The sequence below is a fragment of the Gymnodraco acuticeps genome, unplaced genomic scaffold, assembly GCF_902827175.1.
Source record: "Gymnodraco acuticeps unplaced genomic scaffold, fGymAcu1.1, whole genome shotgun sequence".
NCBI lineage: Eukaryota > Metazoa > Chordata > Actinopteri > Perciformes > Bathydraconidae > Gymnodraco > Gymnodraco acuticeps.
Window position 1 is genome coordinate 77,486 of NW_022991896.1, and position 22,528 is coordinate 100,013.

Sequence of the window (22,528 nt, forward strand, 5' to 3'; positions counted from 1 at the left end):
GTAATTTTTATTATTATTTTTGTATATTTCATATTTTTGTATGCATGCTTCTTAGGTAGCATTAAGCTGTCTTTGGCTCTTTGTAACAATGTAAATGTCCCCTCTGTGGGACTAATAAAGGTATTCTGATTCTGATTTTATAAATATCTGGTATTTTTTCTGATTGTTTCCACCCAGGACAGTGCCAGTTTCCTGCCCTCAGTGCCATGAAGAGAAGCTGAACTGGGATCAGCCTTTCTCCGTCAGCGCTGTGTGTGAAGGCTGTGATACTTCCACAAAAAACATCCAGTACACCTGGAGCCTGTTCTTAGTCAATGCATCATCCAAACCGGCCATAGAAGGTAAGATATGAAGCATTGGGACATGTGAGCAGCAGAAATATAATTTGCAAGTCAAATAAACCCTCTTTTCTTTTCTATTTTAGTCCCGTTTTGCTTCACGGTGGATCTCAGTGCTCCGTCAAACATCCTGGAGGGTCCTTCTTCCCCGAGGACCTCAACCCAGCCCACACACGCTGTCAATACCTCCACTACTGCCTCTCTGAGGGAGAATGTCTCTATATTTATAGACAACAAGCTGAATCTAAATGGGACAACTAGCGGAGAAGAGTTATCTGACGACAACAGAAAGAAGTCAGGTATGACCGGTGTGTAATAATTACATGTCTTCTAAAACCAGATCATGAGAAGAACAGCATGTCACTAAACGTTCCTGTTTTCTTTCACAGAGCCCTCGCCCATCTCCTCTCTCAACATGAGAACATCAGGATCAGGTTAGCCATACTCTCAGCGCAGAAAACAACAACGTAAAAGCATTTAAGACGCGGGCATCAATAGGGGAAATCAATTAGAAGTAATGCACAAGGTTAAAGTAAAAAGGATGAATTATTTAACAGCTTGTTCCTCTTTGTGTCCAGGAGAGGAGCCTTTTTATCACCCTCTGGGGGAGTTTGACCCTCCAAAGCCTTTGTACTCCTCCACTGAATACCCGCCTCTTGACAACAGTGGCGTCCTTTATTCAGACCACTTTACCCAGAGCGGTGTTATCACTGAACTCCCAGTGGATCCGGACTCTTCTGCTGACTGGGAGTTTCCTTTTCCTCTCCTGGAGAGTGAGGATGTGGGAGATCGACCAGGTGAGACACAACTCTGAGAAACCTCTCTGGTCTGCCAGTCCCACAAAATCAAAGGAGTTGTTCTTTGAATGATACAATTAAAAAGTGTTTCAGTAATAATTGCTGATCAGACCTCTGTTTAGGTGAAGCTAAATTCAAGGATTTTATTGTCATTCGTAAAGTTACAGTGTAGTTATGTCGATGAAAATCTTAGGTCCCAGACTCCTCCAACAGTGCAACACAATAAACGGATAAAATAGTACAAGTAAATACAATAAAATAGAATATAAGTAGTGCCATAAGAGTCTATATACAAGTGATACATAATTTGTAAATTACAATTTAGCTATGCTGAGAATCATGTGTAATATCTGCGATGTCTGTCCATACGTTCAGTGTTTAACTTTATTATGCATTAAATCTAATCCTACAACAGATCCAGATTACGATGTTCCTGTGATGGAGGCAGAGGAAGGAGACCCGGGGATTTCAGCAGGAAGACCTTCAGGTGCAGTGTGTGTGTGTGTGTGTGTGTGTGTGTGTGTGTGTGTGTGTGTGTGTGTGTGTGTGTGTGTGTGTGTGTGTGTGTGTGTGTGTGTGTGTGTGTGTGTGTGTGTGTGTGTGTGTGTGTGTGTGTGTGTGTGTGTGTGTGTGTGTGGCCTAGCATTACTATACTTGTGGGGACCTAAATCTGTTTACACAGTCACGTGTGGGGACTCGCCTCCCTTATGGGGACAAATTGGAGGTCCCCATGAGGGGAATCATTAATTTTAGGGTGGGATTAGGGTTAGGGTAATGGTTAGGTTAAGGGTTAGGGTTAGGCATGTGTTGGTTAAGGTTAGGATAAGTCTCCAGGAAATGCATGTAAGTCAATGTAATGTCCCCTGAAGTGATGTATACATGGTATGTGTGTGTGTGTGTGTGTGTGTGTGTGTGTGTGTGTGTGTGTGTGTGTGTGTGTGTATAGAATAGATAGATAGAATCGGAGGGATGAAACCCTCTTTAATGGTCACACATGCAGAGCACACAGCACACAAAGTGAAATTTGGCCTCTGCATTTAACAGCAGTGGACAGCTATTGTACAGCCTGTGTGTGTGTGTGTGTGTGTGTGTGTGTGTGTGTGTGTGTGTGTGTGTGTGTGTGTGTGTGTGTGTGTGTGTGTGTGTGTGTGTGTGTGTGTGTGTGTGTGTGTGTGTGTGTGTGTGTGTGTGTGTGTGTGTGTGTGTGCAGGGGCGGACTGGCCATTGGGAATACCGGGGGTTTTCCCGGTGGGCCGGTGCTGTGCGTATTCCATGTGTCAAGTCAGGCAAATTGGGTCCAAATGTTATTGCATCAATGATCTGTTAACATTAAAATCACTAAATATATGCTGTAACTATTTTGCTCTAGGCCAGTGCTTCTCAAAGTGTGGGCCGCGGACCACTGGTGGTCCGTGAGGGCCCCCTAGTGGTCCGTGAGTATATTGGTACAATTTCACATTTGAAATAAATACATTTCTTTAAGTTTTTCGTACTCTCGCTGGAATATCTCCACAATGGAACGAGCTTAAGTTTCACTTTCGATTGCATGATATAGCCCAGATAAACACCTTCATCACACATGTTGCCACTTGTTTGTACCATTTTCAGGCGATTTGTGTTTTTGGATATTTGTGGAGTTAGGTGGTCCGCGAGTGTTTTTTTATTGGTTAAGTGGTCCTTGGTATGAAAAAGTTTGAGAAACACTGACCTAGGCAACTCAAGGGCTTTCATACTTTCGTCGCTGGCCGGCCGATACATGCCGCGCATTAAGTGGGCCTGTCTGTCAATTAATCCCCGGGCCACTTTATCCCCCCAGTCCGCCCCTGTGTGTGTGTGTGTGTGTGTGTGTGTGTGTGTGTGTGTGTGTGTGTGTGTGTGTGTGTGTGTGTGTGTGTGTGTGTGTGTGTGTGTGTGTGTGTGTGTGTGTGCGTGTTGGAGGTTTGTGTTAATCCCATGTAAATTGCCAGGTGTGGACGGAGAGAGCTTCGGTCCAGGAGATGATTCAGAGTTTGATCTCGCGTCACATGAAGAGGAAGGGAGTAATCTGGTAGACTCCGGTCCCTCTGTAGTGAAACAGGAGCCAATCCTGCTCGATTTACCTCGACATCCCGTAGACCGAGGCCTTTTTGAGTCCTACACCTACACAGGTTAGTTTTTCAGTAAACTCTCCGACATATTTCCCCTTCTTTACCCACCTGTATCAGGCTTAAATCTTTCTCCATTTTATTTCAGGAGTTTCCGCCCCTTTGCTCAGCTTGAGACCCTTCAGCCTGGCCCCTGGGAGCAGATACATGTTGGAGGTCACTGCTAGTAGGTTTCACAATAAAACTGACTTTTCTTTCCAAAAAGTGTTATTATTATCCCTGTTCTTGGACTGCGATCTGTTTCTTAACACATGAGCAGTTCAGAAATCTTAATACCTAGGAAGTCATGGATGAGGCTTAATGTTATTATGCTTATTTCTTGATTTTAGTGATTTTTACCATTTTATTTCATGGTTCCTGCAAACTACTTTTGAATTGAATTTGATGGTTAGAAAATTAAGGCCTTTACATTTTCTTGAATATGAATGGGTGATTAAAAGTGCTTAAATGTATATATGTTATGCAATACTATATATGTATGTTGTTTTTGCTATTTTTTGAGCTTCTGTAAAGTTAGCTAGTTCTCATTATAAAATTACAATTAACCTTGGTCAAACTCTCAAACTATGCCATGTTTGGTTTTGAATCTGAGTCCTTAAAAAGCTGCCAAATTTGAAATAAGGTGTGATTTTGACTTCACGCAGAGTAAAATAAGTAAAAAAATATCACTTTAACCGCAGAATTCTCCTGTAAATGTAATGCATAATAACTGATTGTTGTCTTTAAACAACACTGACATCATCAGTCGGTTATTAGCCCAACTTTTTATTTTCTTGATGCAAATTAAAGGGATGGATTTGAATACAAATGTGTGATTGTTATTTTTCGTACTCAGAATCTCCTAGTAGTGCACTTGGCCGGACTCAGCTGTTCTTCAAAACCAACCCTGCTCCAAAAGGCGTGGCGTGCCAGGTTCAGCCAATCAGAGGAGTGGAGCTCTACACACACTTCAGCATCTTCTGCACCTCGGGGAAACAGGTATATCCTGTCTAATCTTTTTTTACACAGAAACACGCACCTCACTACAAATGTATCACTCTTTTTTCACAGTTTTTTTTAAAGCAAAGTAAATTAGACACCTGTATAACCCCCGATATGTATAGAAGGTATCAGGCTTTCTCTTTATAGCATAGTTCTATTTAATCACTCCTGTTTTGACTTCTTTGCTGTTCCCTACTTGTTTACACTCGTGTTTATGTGTGTGTGTGTGTGTGTGTGTGTGTGTGTGTGTGTGTGTGTGTGTGTGTGTGTGTGTGTGTGTAGGATTTATTGTATGAGTACAGCATCAGTGTAGGAGATGGGCCTCGGAGGACGCTCTATGCAGGCAGAGACTTCCAGTACTACTTCAGCCTGCCCTCTGGTGACCCCGCTGATCAATACAAAGGTACAAATCGATCACATGTACTTTGATTGATATCTTTTATATTACATTACATTTCATTTAGTGACATATCCAAAGCGACTTACAATACGTGCATACAACCATGCAGAAAGAAACTCAGAGCAAGAATCCTGCAGGTACATTTCCTGTCTATAAGCCCGACCAGATTCAATGCTACTGCAACAGCTTCACTTAAAGCCAAATCCTTTGTAAGCGCTACAGAAGATGTTTTTAATAATTGTTTAGCAAAGATGCAGTCTTAACAAGTGAGTTTTCAGTCTGCAACAGAATGTGTGTAACCTCTCTGATGTCCTGACAGTAAAACTTCTTAATTGTTTTGTATTGTTGCTTGCAGTAACTATTTTCACAGAGATCAGAAGCAGCTCATATGGGACGGCCACTAAACCCTGTCCTGTCACCGTGGAAGTCCAACCCAGCTTCTTCAGAGACGCCTCCTCTTCCTCCTCTTCTTCCTCCTCTTCTTCCTCTCACCCTGACCCTGACCTGGAGCTGTAAGAATCTTTTTATTGTTTTTTCATGAACCAGCACCACCATTCTATATATTTATAAACTGAAGATAATATATTTTTAATTGCCAATAAGATATTTATCAGTTCTAAATATGTCCTTTAGAGTTAGAGCTGTCCCTAGTGTCTCTTTCTTTACAATCAAAGCTACTATTACGTTTTTAATGAATGAGGCTTTGAATGACACCCTAACAAAATCCCTAATTGATTAATCGGATTAAAATATTTTTTTGTTCTTTCAAATCAACTTTCTTTAACAAATATATGTATGTACATTTGTGTCCAGCAAGCAGGAGAGTAAACGTTTTTTGAGCGCAGAAAAATGGTTGTTTTTGAGAAGCTTAACCCCTATAAAAAAGTAATGGAGCAGAATATTACATTTAGAAAACATGCTTTGAATTTTGAATTGGTATCTCTCTTGACATCACTCTCTTGTTTTATCTCTGGAGTTTTGCAGAACATTTGAACACGTTGCAGTCTAACTATTCCTACAGTTTGTGTTGCTGTTGTTTTATAAATATCTCTTTGTCTCCAGTTCAGGGTCTGGTCTGAGGAACCTGTCGGCTCTGGTGCATCTTGGCAACAGTTTGGAGGTTCGTAACTACGTCAGCCTCCTGTCGGGCATCCTGAACCGACTCAGCCTGCACACCGAGGCCAACACACACACGCAGAGACACACACGCAACACACTCATCCACACAGTGTGTGAGCTGGAGAGCAATGGACAGGTAAACACTCACACACAGGCCTTTCTTTAAAGTTAAAGGCAAAATACAACAAAGGTTATTTATTTCATTGCATCTTGAGTTTTCATTTTTGTGTACATGTTCATTTGTATTGTTATATAAAATGGTATAACATTTTTTTTCTAAAGCATCTTAAAGTTCTTAAATAAATTAAATAAATTTCTTGTTAATTCACCAAACGCTTGCATGAGATAATGCATCATTTGCATATTTAAAAATAATATTTCCTATTGTCTGATTGTGTGAAATCTACAGGGGAGGTGTTTAATTGTCTGACTTTATTCACCTGTAATCCTCTGAATCTCAGGCATCAATGGAGGACAACATCTGCATTCTCAAAAACCTTTTAGAGGTCACACGTCAGGTAGGTGGAAGGTCGTCTCTTTCATTGACAAATACACACTGATGGATGATGGAAGTTACAAATTGTTTCTCATACATCACTTATTCCTGTTAAGGTGACAATAGCGAGTGCTAGACGAGTGGCGGCTCACGTTCAGGACGTCTCGCAGCAGTTTTCAGAGTCCGGTGGTCCAGCCTCGTACCGTCTGGAGCAGAAAACCCTCCACAGCCTGCTGTCTCTGCTCTCATTCAGCCTGCAAACCTCCACTAGTGCTGACATTACACAGATGTTAGATCCAGACCCACGTGATGAAGCATCCAGAGGTGGAGGAGGATCCATGTCAACAAAGCAGGTGGAGCATCTGGTAACTGATATTCTGCAGGCTGCTTCAGACTTGATGCTGGTGAGAGAAAATCAATCAAATTGTATTTATACAGCCCAGTATCAGAAATGACACCTTTGTCTCAGGGTTTTTTACAGTGTGTACAGCATAAGACATCCTCTGTCCTTAGATCCTTGCAGGAAAAACTCCCAAACTAACCCCACAATTAACGGGGACACATGTTAGAAACCTCGGGACAGCAACAGAGGAGGATCAGACATGCTATATAGATGTCACATATACAGGTGTAAAAATTGTAATGTGAATGTATATAAAAGAAAAAGGGATGGATCCTGGAGGATGATAACGAAATTACAGGAGATGCCAAGAAAAAGATAAATATAAAACTAACAAAAGGAAAGCCAATCACTGCAAGAGTTCTTTGATTGAATGTCGTATGATTGGCCGAGTGTCAATCACTTTGTATTTCATGGAATAGGCTGTTAGTATTTATTATTCAAATAAGATGTTAAAAAGTGTATTTATGAAAGTATTAATTGGATAGTGTAGAGTGAGATGGTGATGAGATTTTAGGCAACTGAATGCATTTTACATAATGATTATTTAGTAGGGGGGAAAAGCTATCAAATAAAGCTCTTTTGGTATCAGAGGTGGATGGAGTCACTGACGTCCCCTTTTTGTTTGTGGGCGACAGTCTTAAAGTCTTAAAGCCTTGAGTGTATTGTCTTTGTGGTCACCATCTTGATTGATTCGTCTTATTGACATGTTTTCAGAATCAGAATTTCTTTATTGACATCATACATAAGTTTAAGGAAATATTGTTGGCATCTCTCACTGCAGAGATAGAGGTAGACACAAGTAATTTAAAGCAGTGATGAAAGTAGAGGTAGCAGCAATGCACTTCAATGAGAAGGCAATAAGATGAAATGGCATGACAATGAACATATTTACAGGCTATAAAATGTTAATATACAAAACGGCAACCTTTAAATATAACGGTTTGTTCATAAATAGATGCTAAGAATAACCATAAATGCTTAAATAACTCCCTTAATATGTATACCTTAACTGTCAAGTGGGAACCAAGTATTCTTTTGTACGTTTTTGTGTTTCTCTTATTTTCCTACGGTACTGTTATGATTGGCTGTGAATAAGAAAATATGAAGGACAGACCATCTATTTCTATTTATTAAATTTTTTTGAGAAAGGGGCAGGTAATATAAGATTGTTATTATTATTATTGTTTATAGAGACATGTTTTGTAAATAATTGTTATACATTAAGTTGTGCATACCATGAACGAAACAAATACAAATGAAATACAAAATGGTGGTTGCAGTGTTTGAGGGTGGGGTTGTGGACAGGGAACACATCACCTCACATGTATCTCACTACTGTCCATTCTCTCCATTCAGAAGTTCATCTTGATGCACAAAGTCCAGGAGCACAGAGTCAGCACCGGTCTCATAGCCTTATACTCATCCTACCAGAACCAAAGCTCCACAGTGATCAGCAGTGGGTCGTCCTCCTTCTCCCTGCCCCCCTCCCTGATCCAGCTTGTTCACGGCAGCAGACCCCGGTGTGTCCTCAGCACTTTAACAGAGCTCCGCCACAGCCCTTTCACCTGGGACCCATATCACAGGAGGGTGAGACATGCAAGCTATCATGACACTTTTAATGATTTAAAGGTCACCTATTATGCAAAATCCACTTCTTCATGTCTCTTCTACATCAACATGTGTCCCTTCTTCTTCATGTATTTTCTACATCAACATGTGTCCCCTCTTCTTCATGTCTCTTCTACATCAACATGTGTCCCCTCTTCTTCATGTCTCTTCTACATCAACATGTGTCCCCTCTTCTCCATGTCTCTTCTACATCAACATGTGTCCCTTCTTCTTCATGTATTTTCTACATCACCATGTGTCCCCTCTTCTTCATGTCTCTTCTACATCAACATGTGTCCCCTCTTCTTCATGTCTCTTCTACATCAACATGTGTCCCCTCTTCTTCATGTATTTTCTACATCAACATGTGTCCCCTCTTCTACATCACCATGTGTCCCCTCTTCTTCATGTATTTCTACATCAACATGTGTCCCCTCTTCTTCATGTCTCTTCTACATCAACATGTGTCCCCTCTTCTTCATGTCTCTTCTACATCAACATGTGTCCCCTCTTCTTCATGTCTCTTCTACATCAACATGTGTCCCCTCTTCTTCATGTATTTTCTACATCAACATGTGTCCCCTCTTCTACATCAACATGTGTCCCCTCTTCTTCATGTATTTTCTACATCAACATGTGTCCCCTCTTCTTCATGTCTCTTCTACATCCACATGTGTCCCCTCTTCTTCATGTCTCTTCTACATCAACATGTGTACCCTCTTCTTCATGTCTCTTCTACATCACCATGTGTCCCCTGTTCTTCATGTCTCTTCTACATCAACATGTGTCCCCTCTTCTTCATGTCTCTTCTACATCAACATGTGTCCCCTCTTCTTCATGTCTCTTCTACATCAACATGTGTCCCCTCTTCTTCATGTCTCTTCTACATCAACATGTGTCCCCTCTTCTTCATGTCTCTTCTACATCAACATGTGTCCCCTCTTCTTCATGTCTCTTCTACATCAACATTTGTCCCCTCTTCTTCATGTCTCTTCTACATCAACATGTGTCCCCTCTTCTTCATGTCTCTTCTACATCAACATGTGTCCTCTCTTCTTCATGTCTCTTCTACATCAACATTTGTCCCCTCTTCTTCATGTCTCTTCTACATCAACATGTGTCCCCTCTTCTTCACGTCTCTTCTACATCAACATGTGTCCCCTCTTCTCCATGTCTCTTCTACATCAACATGTGTCCCCTCTTCTTCATGTCTCTTCTACATCAACATGTGTCCCCTCTTCTTCATGTCTCTTCTACATCAACATGTGTCCCCTCTGTGGAAAGAGACTCGGAAAGTTTCAGGAACAAAGATTCTCTCTCTTTTTGATCCATTTCTATAAAAACTTGTCTGAAAATGAGCTGATCAGATTTTGGCCACTTTATGATGTCATAACGATGTGTTGGCTTGTGTAACCATTAGCCAATCACCAACCAAGGTAACCCCCCCCCCCCCCACCTTATCACCTGAATCTCCTCCTAGAGCACCATTGAGTTCTTTGTAACCAAATCTCTCTCAGAGGGGCGTGGGGAGGGGCTCCTTATTTTCATCTAAAGTAACAGACAGAGAATCAGCACTTTGGAAACAGCGCTGAAACAGAGGGGATTATGGGTAATGCTGCAATGATCTGTTTGGTATTTCAGCCAATCAGAGACAGGCTCTGGATATATCTGAGACCTGTAATATATTGTTGAAAAAGAGTATAATAGGAGACCTTTAACAGCAAGGCATCAGTCTCATGTTCCTCTGCTGATTTGCAGCTGAGTGGACCTGTGGTGGAGCTGAGTCTGAACCAGTGCAGCTCGAGGAGGAAGATCCCAGTGCGCTCCCTCATCGAGCCAATCATCATCCAGCTGAAACAACCATCAAACAACGTATGTCCTTATTTCTTCTTTCACGTGATTATTGATATCCTCTGCCTGTGGATACTTTACTTTCAATATTTAGCTACTTTGTACTTCTACTCCACTACAGTTCAGAGGGAAATGGTGTACTTTTGCTCCACTAGATTTATTTAATACCTTTAGTTACTTTGCAGATGTGGATTAATGATAAATGATATGATTAAATCTAATGAAGTGTTAAATCAGACTTTAGTTCCACCTGGAGTAAATCCACCAGCTACCCTGCATTATACAAAGTAATTCAAACTAGCTGCACCTTTACCAGCTTTGAGAACACTTTCATGATCAATCATTATAAAACATATCATATATATTATTCTGAAATGGACCAATCTGCACAACGACTACTTTCACTGTCGCTACTTTCACTATATTTTGATGCGAATACTTTTATACTTTTACTTGAGGAACATTTTGATTGCAGGATTTTTGCTTGTAGTATTCCTACACTCTGGTACTTCTACTTTTACTCAAGTACAAGATCTGAGTACTTCTACTTTTACAGAAGTACAAAATCTGAGTACTTCTACTTTTACTCAAGTACAAGATCTGAGTACTTCTACTTTTACTCAAGTACAAGATCTGAGTACTTCTACTTTTACTTAAGTACAAGATCTGAGTACTTCTACTTTTACTCAAGTACAAGATCTGAGTACTTCTATTTTTACTCAAGTACAAGATCTGAGTACTTCTACTTTTACTCAAGTACAAGATCTGAGTACTTCTACTTTTACAGAAGTACAAAATCTGAGTACTTCTACTTTTACTCAAGTACAAGATCTGAGTACTTCTACTTTTACTCAAGTACAAGATCTGAGTACTTCTACTTTTACTCAAGTACAAGATCTGAGTACTTCTACTTTTACTCAAGTACAAGATCTGAGTACTTCTACTTTTACTCAAGTACAAGATCTGAGTCCTTCTACTTTTACTCAAGTACAAGATCTGAGTACTTCTACTTTTACTCAAGTACAAGATCTGAGTACTTCTACTTTTACTCAAGTACAAGATCTGGGTACTTCTACTTTTACAGAAGTACAAAATCTGAGTACTTCTACTTTTACTTAAGTACAAGATCTTTTGAACATCTCTGTTCAATTGTGACCTGTTTTATAACAGCTGTGCCACGTCACTTTCTGACATATTGCATATTTCTTGATTCTAAGAGTACATTTTCATTTATTTTATTTTGTATATTTCTTTATTTAATCATAGTGTTTAAAATAGCTTTAAGGTTTGTCACTTTTACACAATTAAATGTCTCTTATTGTGATTATATATGCACCATTTTACACTAATTCACCCTGTGATAACTTCTGTCCTGCAGGAGAGCTCTGAGTGCGAGTACGTCCTCCTGCGCAGCCGGGTCAACCACCACAGCTTCAACCTTACCCAGAAGCACTTGCAGCAGGCCATCCAGCTGAGTGTGGTGTTCACGCCGCCCAGCAAGCCGTTTCCCATCATGCTTCTCTTCAGGTAGGCTTGGGTTGTTGTTTTATAATCATTATCATCTGATGGTCAGAGCAATATAAAAATAAAACGTAATATTTTAGCGTCACATCCCTTTTTGAATTTGTCTTTTTTTGTATTGTTTTATTTATTTTATTGGTTTTATAGGTTTTTTATTTATTTTAGGTTTTATTAGCAACATCCCCTTTTTGAATTGTATTATTATAATTATTTTTTATATTTTATTGTATTTATACATTTTGTCTTCCTTTATTTTACAGAGAGGGATCATTATTTATTATATTTATATTTTCACACCTTTTACCTCTCTGCCTCCTTGAACTGTGTTATCATGTTGTCCTGCTGCATGTGTGCAGACTGAAAGAGTGAATTCATATGTTGTTAAAGCCCTTTGAGCTGCACCTGGTGTGTGAAAAGTGCTACACAAATAAAGCGTTACTATTTTATTAAATGGCTAGAGTCTGTGTTGTGGCAGGATGTTTGAGAGGCCGACTCCCAGCATGCACCATCTGCAGGGGATTCACACCTGGAAGAGCAACGTCACGCGCTTCACTCTGCCCTCATCTTACCTCAGTGGTGAGACTTTTCATCAGATTTACGCCTCCTTCTCCTCCCTCCTAATAACTACTTATTCCTTTAAGTAAATAAAGAGAAATCATCCGTTGAATCTCAACATTGCCACAGTTTTTATAAAGAATGTCTAATTTAAACAAGGATTAAACAAAGTGGAAAATGTCTGAAAATGAAATGCATTGACTTAATATTTCAAATGTAGTCAATGCATTTCATTTAAGTAGTTTTCCATATTATTGTATTACTCTAACAAATCTAAAATTGACAACATAGAAAATGTGTTCTGATCATATTGGAGAGAAATCACATTATTATTCAGTGCTTAGTGCTAAAAACTAATTATAAGATAAGAAAAATATATATTTCTTCTATTTCAGTTCATCATTCACTTCTACACTATCCATCCAACAATCTCATATTTACTAAAATCTCTCAAGTATTTCCTGCTGCAGTTATTGAAAAAGAAACCTCTCTAGCTGCAGGTGTTGGTCACGTGGCCCTGCTGGACGCTGATTTTGGGAAAAGGCCTGGTGCCCCCCCCTTGAGTGAGCAGGTGACCTACAGCCTATCGGTGGACAGCAGCCTGTGTTTGTCCTGGGAAGGCCAGCAGGGGGCGTGGTCACCCCGCGGCTGCAGGACTCAGCAAACAGACGCCTCTCCTGACGTCACCTGCAGGTAAGGAAGAGGACACACACACACACACACACACACACACACACACACACACACACACACACACACACACACACACACACACACACACACACACACACACACACACAGTAAATAACCCAATTTGTGTTCTGTGAAACTGAAAAGGATATTGCATTGTTTTTGTTGCAGTTGTATATGTCTTAAGTGTAATTTAGCTTGGCTTCCTATTTTGTATGGACATGCTTTTATTTTAAAGACGAGTTTGTGCTGTTAACAAGAAGTTGTTGTTGCTATGCAAACAACGTGACAGAGAAAATTAATATTTACATATAACGGCGGCGAAAGCAAAGTGTTAGCACCCCCCGAAGAGGCACAAGGTTGCTATTAACTATAATATAAAAATGTGGGCTGGCTGTTTGCAGTTCACTTTTGGTAGTATGCTAAGTGATTCTAATGCGGATGGAGCCTAAATGTATTTGTTATTTGTGTGTCTTTGTGGCTCTTAAGTTGATTCTGGAGTTTCAATACATTCGAAATCATCGGTCAAGTCTTCGGAGGGAAACACACACATGCTTCAGATAATTGTGGTTTCTGTTCAGTTGTCACCAGCTGAGGCCGCTGACTGTGGAGCGGCAGCAGATCCACAGCAGCCATGAAACAACACACCTGGACCCCTTCCTCAGGTAAAGCCACCCTCCTCAGAACAGGTGTTTAACCAGAGAAAACTAAATATCCCTCTTAGTTAAACTGTATTTGTATGATGGACATGTTCCTGAAAGAGTACATGGTTCAGTGCAACAGAAAGAGCACGATCATGTTTTGGTGATCAGTTTTCAAATGTAAAAAATGTAGGTTTTGTAGATTTTCTACCTTCATGAACTGACTGAGAAGCAGGCATTTGCAAAAGAGTTGCAGCAATGAGTGTATTTGTTGATTGATACCAAAAACAAACTTTTAAAATCCAGTTTTCAGACTCAAATGTGTGAATGTCCAGCTTTTCTGTTTTATAACATGAAAAAAAAGTTTTGGACTTTGAGAAACTGGGATTTGTTTTACTATTTTCTGATATTTTATAAACCAACCGATTAATTGCTTTAATTAGGAAATAATCTGCAAATTAATCAGTAATGAAAAGATTTTTTATTTTTTTAACGAGAATGTAAAGATAAGAGTCCATCCTCCCTCTCAGTGTGCGCAGAGACCTGACGGTGCTGCTGGTGCTGCTGCTGTGTTTGAGCCTCTCCGTCCCGGCGCTGCTGCTGAGTTTCAGAGCTGATGTCGCCTCAGAGACTCACCGGAGAGTCCACTACCTCTCCGACAACTCCCCGTGTGACCCGTACCTCTATGCTGTTACCATCCACACCGCTCTCTGCTCTGCAGCACGTATGAGTGCAAAGGTAAGGTTGTTTTTTTGTGGGAGAGAAACTCCTTCTGGAGGGAACACAGGGAATTTAGCAGACCGTTGACATGCACAGAAACCTAGAGGAGAGGGAACCCCCCCCAAAAAACATAATAGCGCCTGTTTAAGTGTTGAATGGATGCATGGTTGGTTTCTCAGCATAATATTGTTCTGTAAAAGAGTTCACTTGACATCCTTTTATGTTTATTGACACTTGCATGCAGTGTTGTAGTACCCTCTCTCCCCTCCCTCCCTTCTCTCCCCTCGATCTCACCTCTCCACCCTGCCCCCACAGGACCGGGACTTTAACACCCCCCTCACACACAGACACAACAAATCCAGCACCAGTCACTGCTGCTATGGACATTTTTGCACTCACATCATCGTGTTATATATATATCCTGCTTACTTGAAGTAAACGGTTATTTTGTGTTTTTTTTGTCAATTATTGAGTGTTCTTGCATTTTAATGTGTGTTTTTTTTTTGTATACCTCGGGACTGTGGGAAACTACGGAGCCCTGGAGGGTTCATAGAGAGAAAAATAAATAAAACGTGGCCACGCTTTATTAACTTGTGCGCACGAGATGTAAAGCGTGGCCACGCTTTAAATACAACGAGGTACTACAAAGCAGGATTTGCTATTTACACTATTCATTTATGAAGTATGACGCTGCGCTGTCAGCACGCGTCTCCATGTTTGTGATTGGTCAAATGTTGCTAACCCCGTCCCTTTCACGTGAGCGCGCTCTCAGCCGGACAGAGAAACCCTGGCTGATTTACTGAGTTGACAACCAGCTTCGTAGGACCGCTTAGCGACATCGCGTTTGTTAGGGTTAGTTAAGCCGGGTAACTCAAACATATCCAGGGTCTGTTGAACTGGCTTCGTCGTTCAGGGCACTGGAGGCAGTAACGTAACAGAATCTGAGAAGAGCAGCACCAGCTGCAAAGAGCTGTGCCTTTTACTCTTTACTTCACTGTGTCTTCATTAGAACCGCTGAATAGAGATTGAGGCTGCTACGTTTAACCACACACACCTATACACACAGCGAACTACCAGAGTATTCCCCCTTGTTTTATGAAGGAGATGTCCTGTCACCTTGGTGTGTGTGTGTGTGTGTGTGTGTGTGTGTGTGTGTGTGTGTGTGTGTGTGTGTGTGTGTGTGTGTGTGTGTGTGTGTGTGTGTGTGTGTGTGTTGTGTAAGTGTGTGTGTGTGGGTACCACCGTGCACCTGTGTGAGGACATGGTACTCTTGTAAAGGACGTGTGTTTTGCTCCACCAGCGCAACAAACTGTTTGTGTTTTGCACTTTGGTGAAGATTCTTCTTCTGTGGTGGTTTGTCATGTTTGTGATTCAGAGTTAAATTTAGGAGGACTTACGAAGACGTTCACTTCTACCAATCGTCGTTTTTTCTTGAATCGCTCGTTCCGAGTCTCTAAAATAAATCAGTTTTTTGTCTTAAACCCGTTTCTCTGCTTTTTTAATTGGCATATAGGGAGGCTTGTTTGTTGTTGTTGTCTGCTGTTTCTTAAATGTGTGTGTTCGTGTTCATGTGGCCCCCGGTGTCTCAACAAGCACCGCGGTAGGTGTTGGGAGGCACTTTCTGCCACACACACACACACCGGCGACCGGACACACGCCCTGGCGACCGGACATATTCTTCATAAAACTAATCAATTTAAATTGATTACACGCTTTATTAACTCGTGCGCACGAGTTAATAAAGTGTTCGCACGAGAAGGTATCTCGTGCGAACGTGGCCACGTTTTATTTCTTTCTCTCTATGAACCCTCCAGGGCTCCGTAGGAAACAGTATTTGGATCCCTCTGTGTATTTTGAGATTGACAATAAAGTTGCCTTTGACTTTCAGATCGGTCTTGGTCTCAAGTTTCACATATATGTAGGTAATGTATATATGGCAATGAAAGAGGTAAATGAAGAGGAGTCTTCATTTGAGTTTTTATGGGGATGTAGATTTTACAGATCATTGTGAGGAGTGTCTATGGTTTGCTGTTAATCGTATCACAGTTCTGTAGTCAGGGCACAGACTTAGAGGGCTCTTTGGTCTTGACTTGGTCTCGGTTTAGGGGGTTTGGACAACAACATACTGCTAAAGTGTTTCTCTGATAGTATAGCGACAGGAGGAAACAAAGTCGCTGAGGCCGGGCCCGTTTGAAGTTGTATGACACGCTAAAAAAAGGTACTTGCTGAGATCAAAAGCTCTGTTTGATAGTATTGTAATTTAATCACAAAAAACTCGGTGATCATACATTGTTATAATAATCAAAGCAATCGTAAATCTTGCGGTCAACAAAAAAGTACAACAGCCCTGTGTCACCCTCTCTTCCACACACCCACACCTCACGCAGGTGAACAGGATTATAATGAGTGCCACCCATACCCATGTGAGTGACCCAAGCCAACTAATCAACAGTGATCATGGCTCCTACACACCAGCCTCTAATTATTAGGATAGTATACATAATAATTACTAACATTATTCAAATAGGAGACATGTGACAATTATAGCTTAGTAATCAAGTCCATGCAGTTACATTCATGTATGTGTAGTTTTCCTTCTTTTCTGTGTACGAGTCACAAGTCAGTTAGGCCAAAAGGTACCACCACCTAGGCTCAGTCAAAGATAATCCTTGTGTTCTGTCAGTCGAAAAGAGTCAATACTGTGGAAAAGATGTCTTTTTCACGATATTCTCGCTTTGATCGCCCCACTCCTTCTTTAACGAGGAGCGCAGCATGTCCTCGTCGTCTTTGACTCTGGGTCCTTCGGCCTTGTAGAGCACGTTGGTCCACTTCATCCTGTTCTCCATTTCTTTGTTTGCAGCGGGGGCCTTTCTGAGCAGCCATTGAAGGAGAGGGCTTTTGTTGGGATTTGAGATGAGGCTTCTTCTCATCTTTAAACTTTTATTTTTACACTTCTTCGACTCTTGCTGAAAAAACACTCTCTTCGCAAACCTCTTAAACTTGAGATCCTCTCTTTGTAGGGGAAACTTCTGTGTAGCAATGCAGTGGGAGTCACCGACTCAGGAAGGAGACACGGTAGAGCAGGAGCTTTGATGTCAAACACTGGAAGTTTATTTGGAGTTTCGGCCGGAGAGTTCACATCACAAGTCACAGCAGTCACGGTCTGACTGCACGGGTGGGTTGCCACGTCAATTCTGGAGCGCCTCTCTCTCGTTAGTGCATTTAACTGGTTTCACAGAGAGTAATCAAGATATTTTGATAAGATAGTTTAAACAGTTTGGGCACACTGAGTCACTTGCGTCCGTCATTTATGGCCTCGAAGATGTCATACCTTGGAGTCCACAAACAACAAAGAAGGAAGTGTCCCAGTGCACCCACAACAGCAGACCATCTGTGACCTAGTGTTGACCGGTCACAGAATGGGAACAATAATATTATGGCTGAAGCAGCCTATGTCCTTAAAGGAGATAAACAGACGTCAGGGTTGGTCCTGTACGTCATATCTAGGAGTCTAGGTCAATAATTTCCCTAACACTCTTGACATTCCAGCTTGTTCCTCCAATCTGCATTCAGGGAAGTCTGCGCCGAACTGCTGTTGCCAAGGTCCATCCAAAACACAACTGAGATTCTGTTCAGATACTTTGTCCAAATCCATTGCATTCCCACTCACTCCTTTAAATGGTCCATTCACTGTCCAGCCCAGGATTGTCCTGCTTGCATAGGGTCCGTCATCCACACTGCGTATGACTTCCAATGGTTCCAAGGCCTTAGCAACATTGGTTCCTATCAACAGTCCAATCCCTGCATTTATTTCAGGCAAATTAACATTTTTCAGATGAGGCCATCTCTGTAGGTCCGCTTGTCTAGGAATGTTCCCACTGCTGGCAGGCATGCACTTGGGTGTAGCTTTGTGGTAGTTCAATTTTTTTTGTCATTTTTTAAGCCAGCCACTTCTAGTCCGAACACAATATGGCTATTTACGACCCTCTCTTGGCCCATGGTTCGTAAAATAATCTGCGCCTTCTTTCCAGTTAGGCCGAGCTCGTGCAGCAGATCCTATGTACAAAACACTGCTGCAAGAAAGCATAGGTGGTGACAATCTTGCTGCCCTTCGTTGACTTGACTTGCACTGGAACTATGGGAAGTTTACAATTGTCATCACCAGCCCCTGTAAGGCCACTTGAAACCAGTGCGCTGTCCACTGATAGATCTGATGTATTCTTGGCTTGAGCAGCATTGTGTCTTGCTTCATTGGAAGGGATGTGAAGTATGGTTGGATGTTTGAAGCCACATTTTGAACAGGAAATTAGTTTATTGCAATTTCTTCTAATGTGCCCCACGCACAAACAGCCGAAACAGACACCTTTTTCCATCAGGAAGCCTATCTTCTCTTTGTGTGTTCCTTTTTCAAACTGATGGCACGAGTCCAAGGTGTGACCTCCTCCGCAGCACAGACATGTCCTCCATCTTGTCAGAATGTGTTCCTTCCCTTCAGTATCTGTCTGGGTTTCTTTTTCTACAAGAGCTACAGTGGTGGCAAAGCTAGTTCCAACAAAATCTGAGCGAGGCTGTAATCTGTTTAAAGCAGTATTTGTTGTTATGAAGGGAGCATCTTGAATGTTTCCAAATACTGGGTCGGTTAAGATTTTAACTTGTCTCTCAATGAAGTGTGTGATGTCAAAGAATGTTGCTCTGCGGCTGTTCCTCTCCTGCAGCTCACAGGCTAAAGTTCTCCACTTGTCTCTGAAATGGTAAGGTAACTTTCTTATTATGATCATCATATTTGCAGCCATGTCAAGCTCATGCAAATACTGCACCTCTTCCATTGCGTTTGCACATGCTCTAAGGAAGAAGCTGTAGTCTTGCAGAGCCTTAACATCCTCGGTTCCTATAGGAGGCCATGAAAGAGCCTTTTGCAAATAAGCAGATGCCACTTTCTGCTCATTTCCAAACTGCTCCTGGATTAGAGCTGGCAGGAAGAGTCAGGGGGCCGGGCCCGAGGGCGAGGACCGCGGCACTCAGGGGGCAGGGCTCGAGGGCGAAGACCGCGGCTCTCAGGGGGCCGGGCTCGAGGGCGAATACCGCGGCTCTCAGGAGGCCGGGCAGAACCCGGTGTCGGCCGGACAGGAACCGGCGCTGGTGGGACAGGCCTCGGCAGGATCCCCCACGGAAGAGGACCAGGAGTTGGCAGGACCCCTGCCAGGAGGGCAGTCGGCGGGACCCCCAATGGGACAGGACACAGGATTGGCAGGACCCCCGGCAGGAGAGCAGTCGGCGGAACCCCCAACAGGACAGGACACAGGGTTGACAGGACCCCCGGCAGAAGGGCAGCCGGCGGGACCCCCAACGGGACAGCACACAGGGTTGGCAGGACCCCCGGCAGGAGAGAAGTTCGCGGGACCTCCAACAGGACAGGACACAGGGTTGGCAGGACCCCCGGCAGAAGGGCAGTCGGCGGGACCCCCAACGGGACAGCACACAGGGCTGGCAGGACCCCCGGCAGGAGAGTAGTTCGCGGGACCTCCAACGGGACAGGACATGGAATTGGCAGGACCCCCGGCAGGAGAGTAGACGGCGGGACCTCCAACGAGACAGACATGGAGTTGGCAGGACCCCCAGCGGAACCTCCAAAGGACCAGGACATTGGGTAGGGACTTGAGACGTGACTCAAGTAGGGACTCGAGAGGAGACTCGAGAGGAGACTCGAGAGGGGAACCAAGGGGGAACTCGAGAGGGGACTCGAGAGGGGACTCGAGAGGAGACTCGAGAGGAGACTCGAGAGGGGAACTAGAGAGGGGACTCCAGAGGGGACTAGAGGAGAGACTAGAGGAGGGACTAGAGGAGGGACTAGAGGATGAACTAGAGGAGGAACTAGAGAAGGGAACTCGAGAGGGGACTTGAGAGGGGAACTAGAGAGGGGACTAGAGGAGGGACTAAAGGAGGGACTAGAGGACGGACTAAAGGAGGGACTAGAGGAGGGAACTCGAGAGGGGACTGGAGAGGGGACTCGAGGAGGGACTAGAGGAGGGACTAAAGGAGGGACTAGAGGAGGGACTAAAGGAGGGACTAGAGGAGGGAACTCGAGAGGGGACAGGAGAGGGGACTCCAGAGGGGACTAGAGGAGAGACTAAAGGAGGGACTAGAGGAGGGACTAGAGGAGGAACTAGAGAAGGGAACTCGAGAGGGGACTCGAGAGGGGAACTAGAGAGGGGACTCGAGGAGGGACTAGAGGAGAGAGGAGGGACTAAAGGAGGGACTAGAGGAGGGACTAAAGGAGGGACTAGAGGAGGGAACTTGAGAGGGAACTCAAGAGGGGACTGGAGAGGGGACTAGAGGAGAGGCTAGAGGAGGGGCTAGAGAAGGGACTCGAGAGGGGACTGGAGAGGGGCCGGGACCATGGCTGCTCGGGCCAGAACTGGGGCTGAAACCATGGCTGCTGGGGACTGTACTAGGTCTGGAACCATGGCCGGAAATATGGCTGTATGATCCAGTTCTGAAGCCGGAAACATGGCTGTATGGGCCGGCTCTGGAGCCGGAATTGAAGCCAGAATCATGGCTGTAAGGTCCGGTTCTGAAGCCGGAAACATGGCTGTAAGGAGGTGGAGCGTTACCAGTTGGATCTGGTTGGGCTCACCTCTACGCACAGCGTCGGCTCTGGAACCTTACTTCTGGATAGGGGTTGGACTCTATTCTTCTCCGGAGTTGCTCAAGGTGTGAGGTGCCGGGCGGGTGTGGGGATACTCACAAGTCCCCGGTTAGGTGCTTCGTTGTTGGAGTTTACCCCAGTGGACGAGAGGGTCGCCTCCCTACGCCTGCGGGTTATGGGGGGGAAAACTCTGACTGTTGTGTGTGCTTATGCACCCAACAGCAGTTCAGAGTATACGGCCTTCTTGGAGACCCTGGAAAGAGTCCTGTATGGGGCTCCTGAAGGGGACTCTTTAATCTTGCTGGGAGACTTCAACGCACATGTGGGCAATGATGGAGACACTTGGAGGGGCGTGATTGGGAGGAACGGCCCCCCTGATCTGAACCGGAGTGGTGGTTTGTTACTGGACTTCTGTGCTAGTCATGGATTGGCCATAACAAACACCATGTTCGAACATAAGGATGCTCATAAGTGTACGTGGTACCAGAGCACCCTAGGCAGAAGGTCCATGATCGATTTCGTTATCGTATCATCGGACCTGAGGCCGTATGTTTTGGACACTCGGGTAAAGAGAGGGGCGGAGTTGTCAACTGATCACCATCTGGTGGTGAGTTGGGTCGAGTGGCGGGGGAAGCCTCTGGATAGACCTGGTAAGCCCAAACGTGTAGTTCGGGTGAACTGGGAACGTCTGGAGGAGGCCCAAGTTCAGGAGGCCTTCAACTCCCGAGGCAGTTGCAAGGTACCGACAGGCCCGAAGGGCAGCAGCCTCATCCGTGGCCGAGGCAAAGCAGCGGGTGTGGGAGAAGTTCGGAGAAGACATGGAGAAGGACTTTCGGGTGGCACCAAAGTTGTTCTGGAAAACTGTCCGACACCTCAGGAGGGGGAAGCAGGGAACCATTCAAGCTGTGTACAGTAAGGATGGGACGTTGTTGACCTCAACTGATGGAGTGTTAGGGCGTTGGAAGGAACACTTTGAGGAACTCCTGAACCCGACAACTCCGCCCTCTATGTTAGAGGCAGAGCTGGAGTATGACGGGGGATCAACACCAATCTCCCGGGGGGAGGTCACTGAGGTCGTCAAACAACTCCACAGTGGCAAAGCCCCGGGGGTGGATGAGATCCGCCCGGAAATGCTGAAGGCTCTGGGTGTTGAGGGACTGTCATGGTTGACACGTCTCATCAACGTTGCGTGGAAGTCGGAAACAGTACCGAAGGAGTGGCAGACCGGGGTGGTGGTTCCCCTTTTTAAAAAGGGGGATCAGAGGGTGTGTGCCAATTACAGAGGCATCACACTACTCAGCCTCCCCGGGAAAGTTTACTCTAAGGTACTCGAAAGGAGGGTCAGGCCGATTGTCGAACCTCAGATTGAGGAGGAACAATGCGGATTCCGTCCTGGTCGTGGAACGACGGATCAGCTTTTTACTCTCGCAAGGATCCTGGAGGGGGCCTGGGAGTACGCTTATCCGGTCTACATGTGTTTTGTAGACTTGGAGAAGGCATATGACCGAGTTTCCAGGGAGTTACTGTGGGAGGTGCTGCGGGAGTATGGGGTGAGGGGGTCTCTACTCAGGGCCATCCAATCTCTGTACTCCCAAAGCGAGAGCTGTGTCCGGGTCCT

At 43.9% G+C, this 22,528-nt stretch overlaps 1 protein-coding gene across 1 annotated transcript in view; it reads left to right on the top strand.

The window, feature by feature from the left end:
- The window catches only part of LOC117535544 (polycystic kidney disease 1 like 1-like), a 58,408-nt gene that overhangs the window by 14,978 nt on the left and 20,902 nt on the right, over positions 1-22,528 (top strand). The window contains exons 12-31 of the mRNA XM_034200058.1: positions 178-341; positions 425-637; positions 728-772; positions 917-1,135; positions 1,551-1,622; positions 3,103-3,282; positions 3,368-3,445; positions 4,115-4,257; positions 4,543-4,663; positions 5,016-5,172; positions 5,723-5,915; positions 6,241-6,297; positions 6,392-6,679; positions 8,035-8,265; positions 10,045-10,158; positions 11,516-11,664; positions 12,134-12,234; positions 12,708-12,906; positions 13,485-13,568; positions 14,075-14,282. Coding sequence (XP_034055949.1) covers positions 178-341; positions 425-637; positions 728-772; positions 917-1,135; positions 1,551-1,622; positions 3,103-3,282; positions 3,368-3,445; positions 4,115-4,257; positions 4,543-4,663; positions 5,016-5,172; positions 5,723-5,915; positions 6,241-6,297; positions 6,392-6,679; positions 8,035-8,265; positions 10,045-10,158; positions 11,516-11,664; positions 12,134-12,234; positions 12,708-12,906; positions 13,485-13,568; positions 14,075-14,282 — 3,016 coding nt within the window. The remainder of the gene's footprint in view (positions 1-177; positions 342-424; positions 638-727; positions 773-916; positions 1,136-1,550; positions 1,623-3,102; positions 3,283-3,367; positions 3,446-4,114; positions 4,258-4,542; positions 4,664-5,015; positions 5,173-5,722; positions 5,916-6,240; positions 6,298-6,391; positions 6,680-8,034; positions 8,266-10,044; positions 10,159-11,515; positions 11,665-12,133; positions 12,235-12,707; positions 12,907-13,484; positions 13,569-14,074; positions 14,283-22,528) is intronic.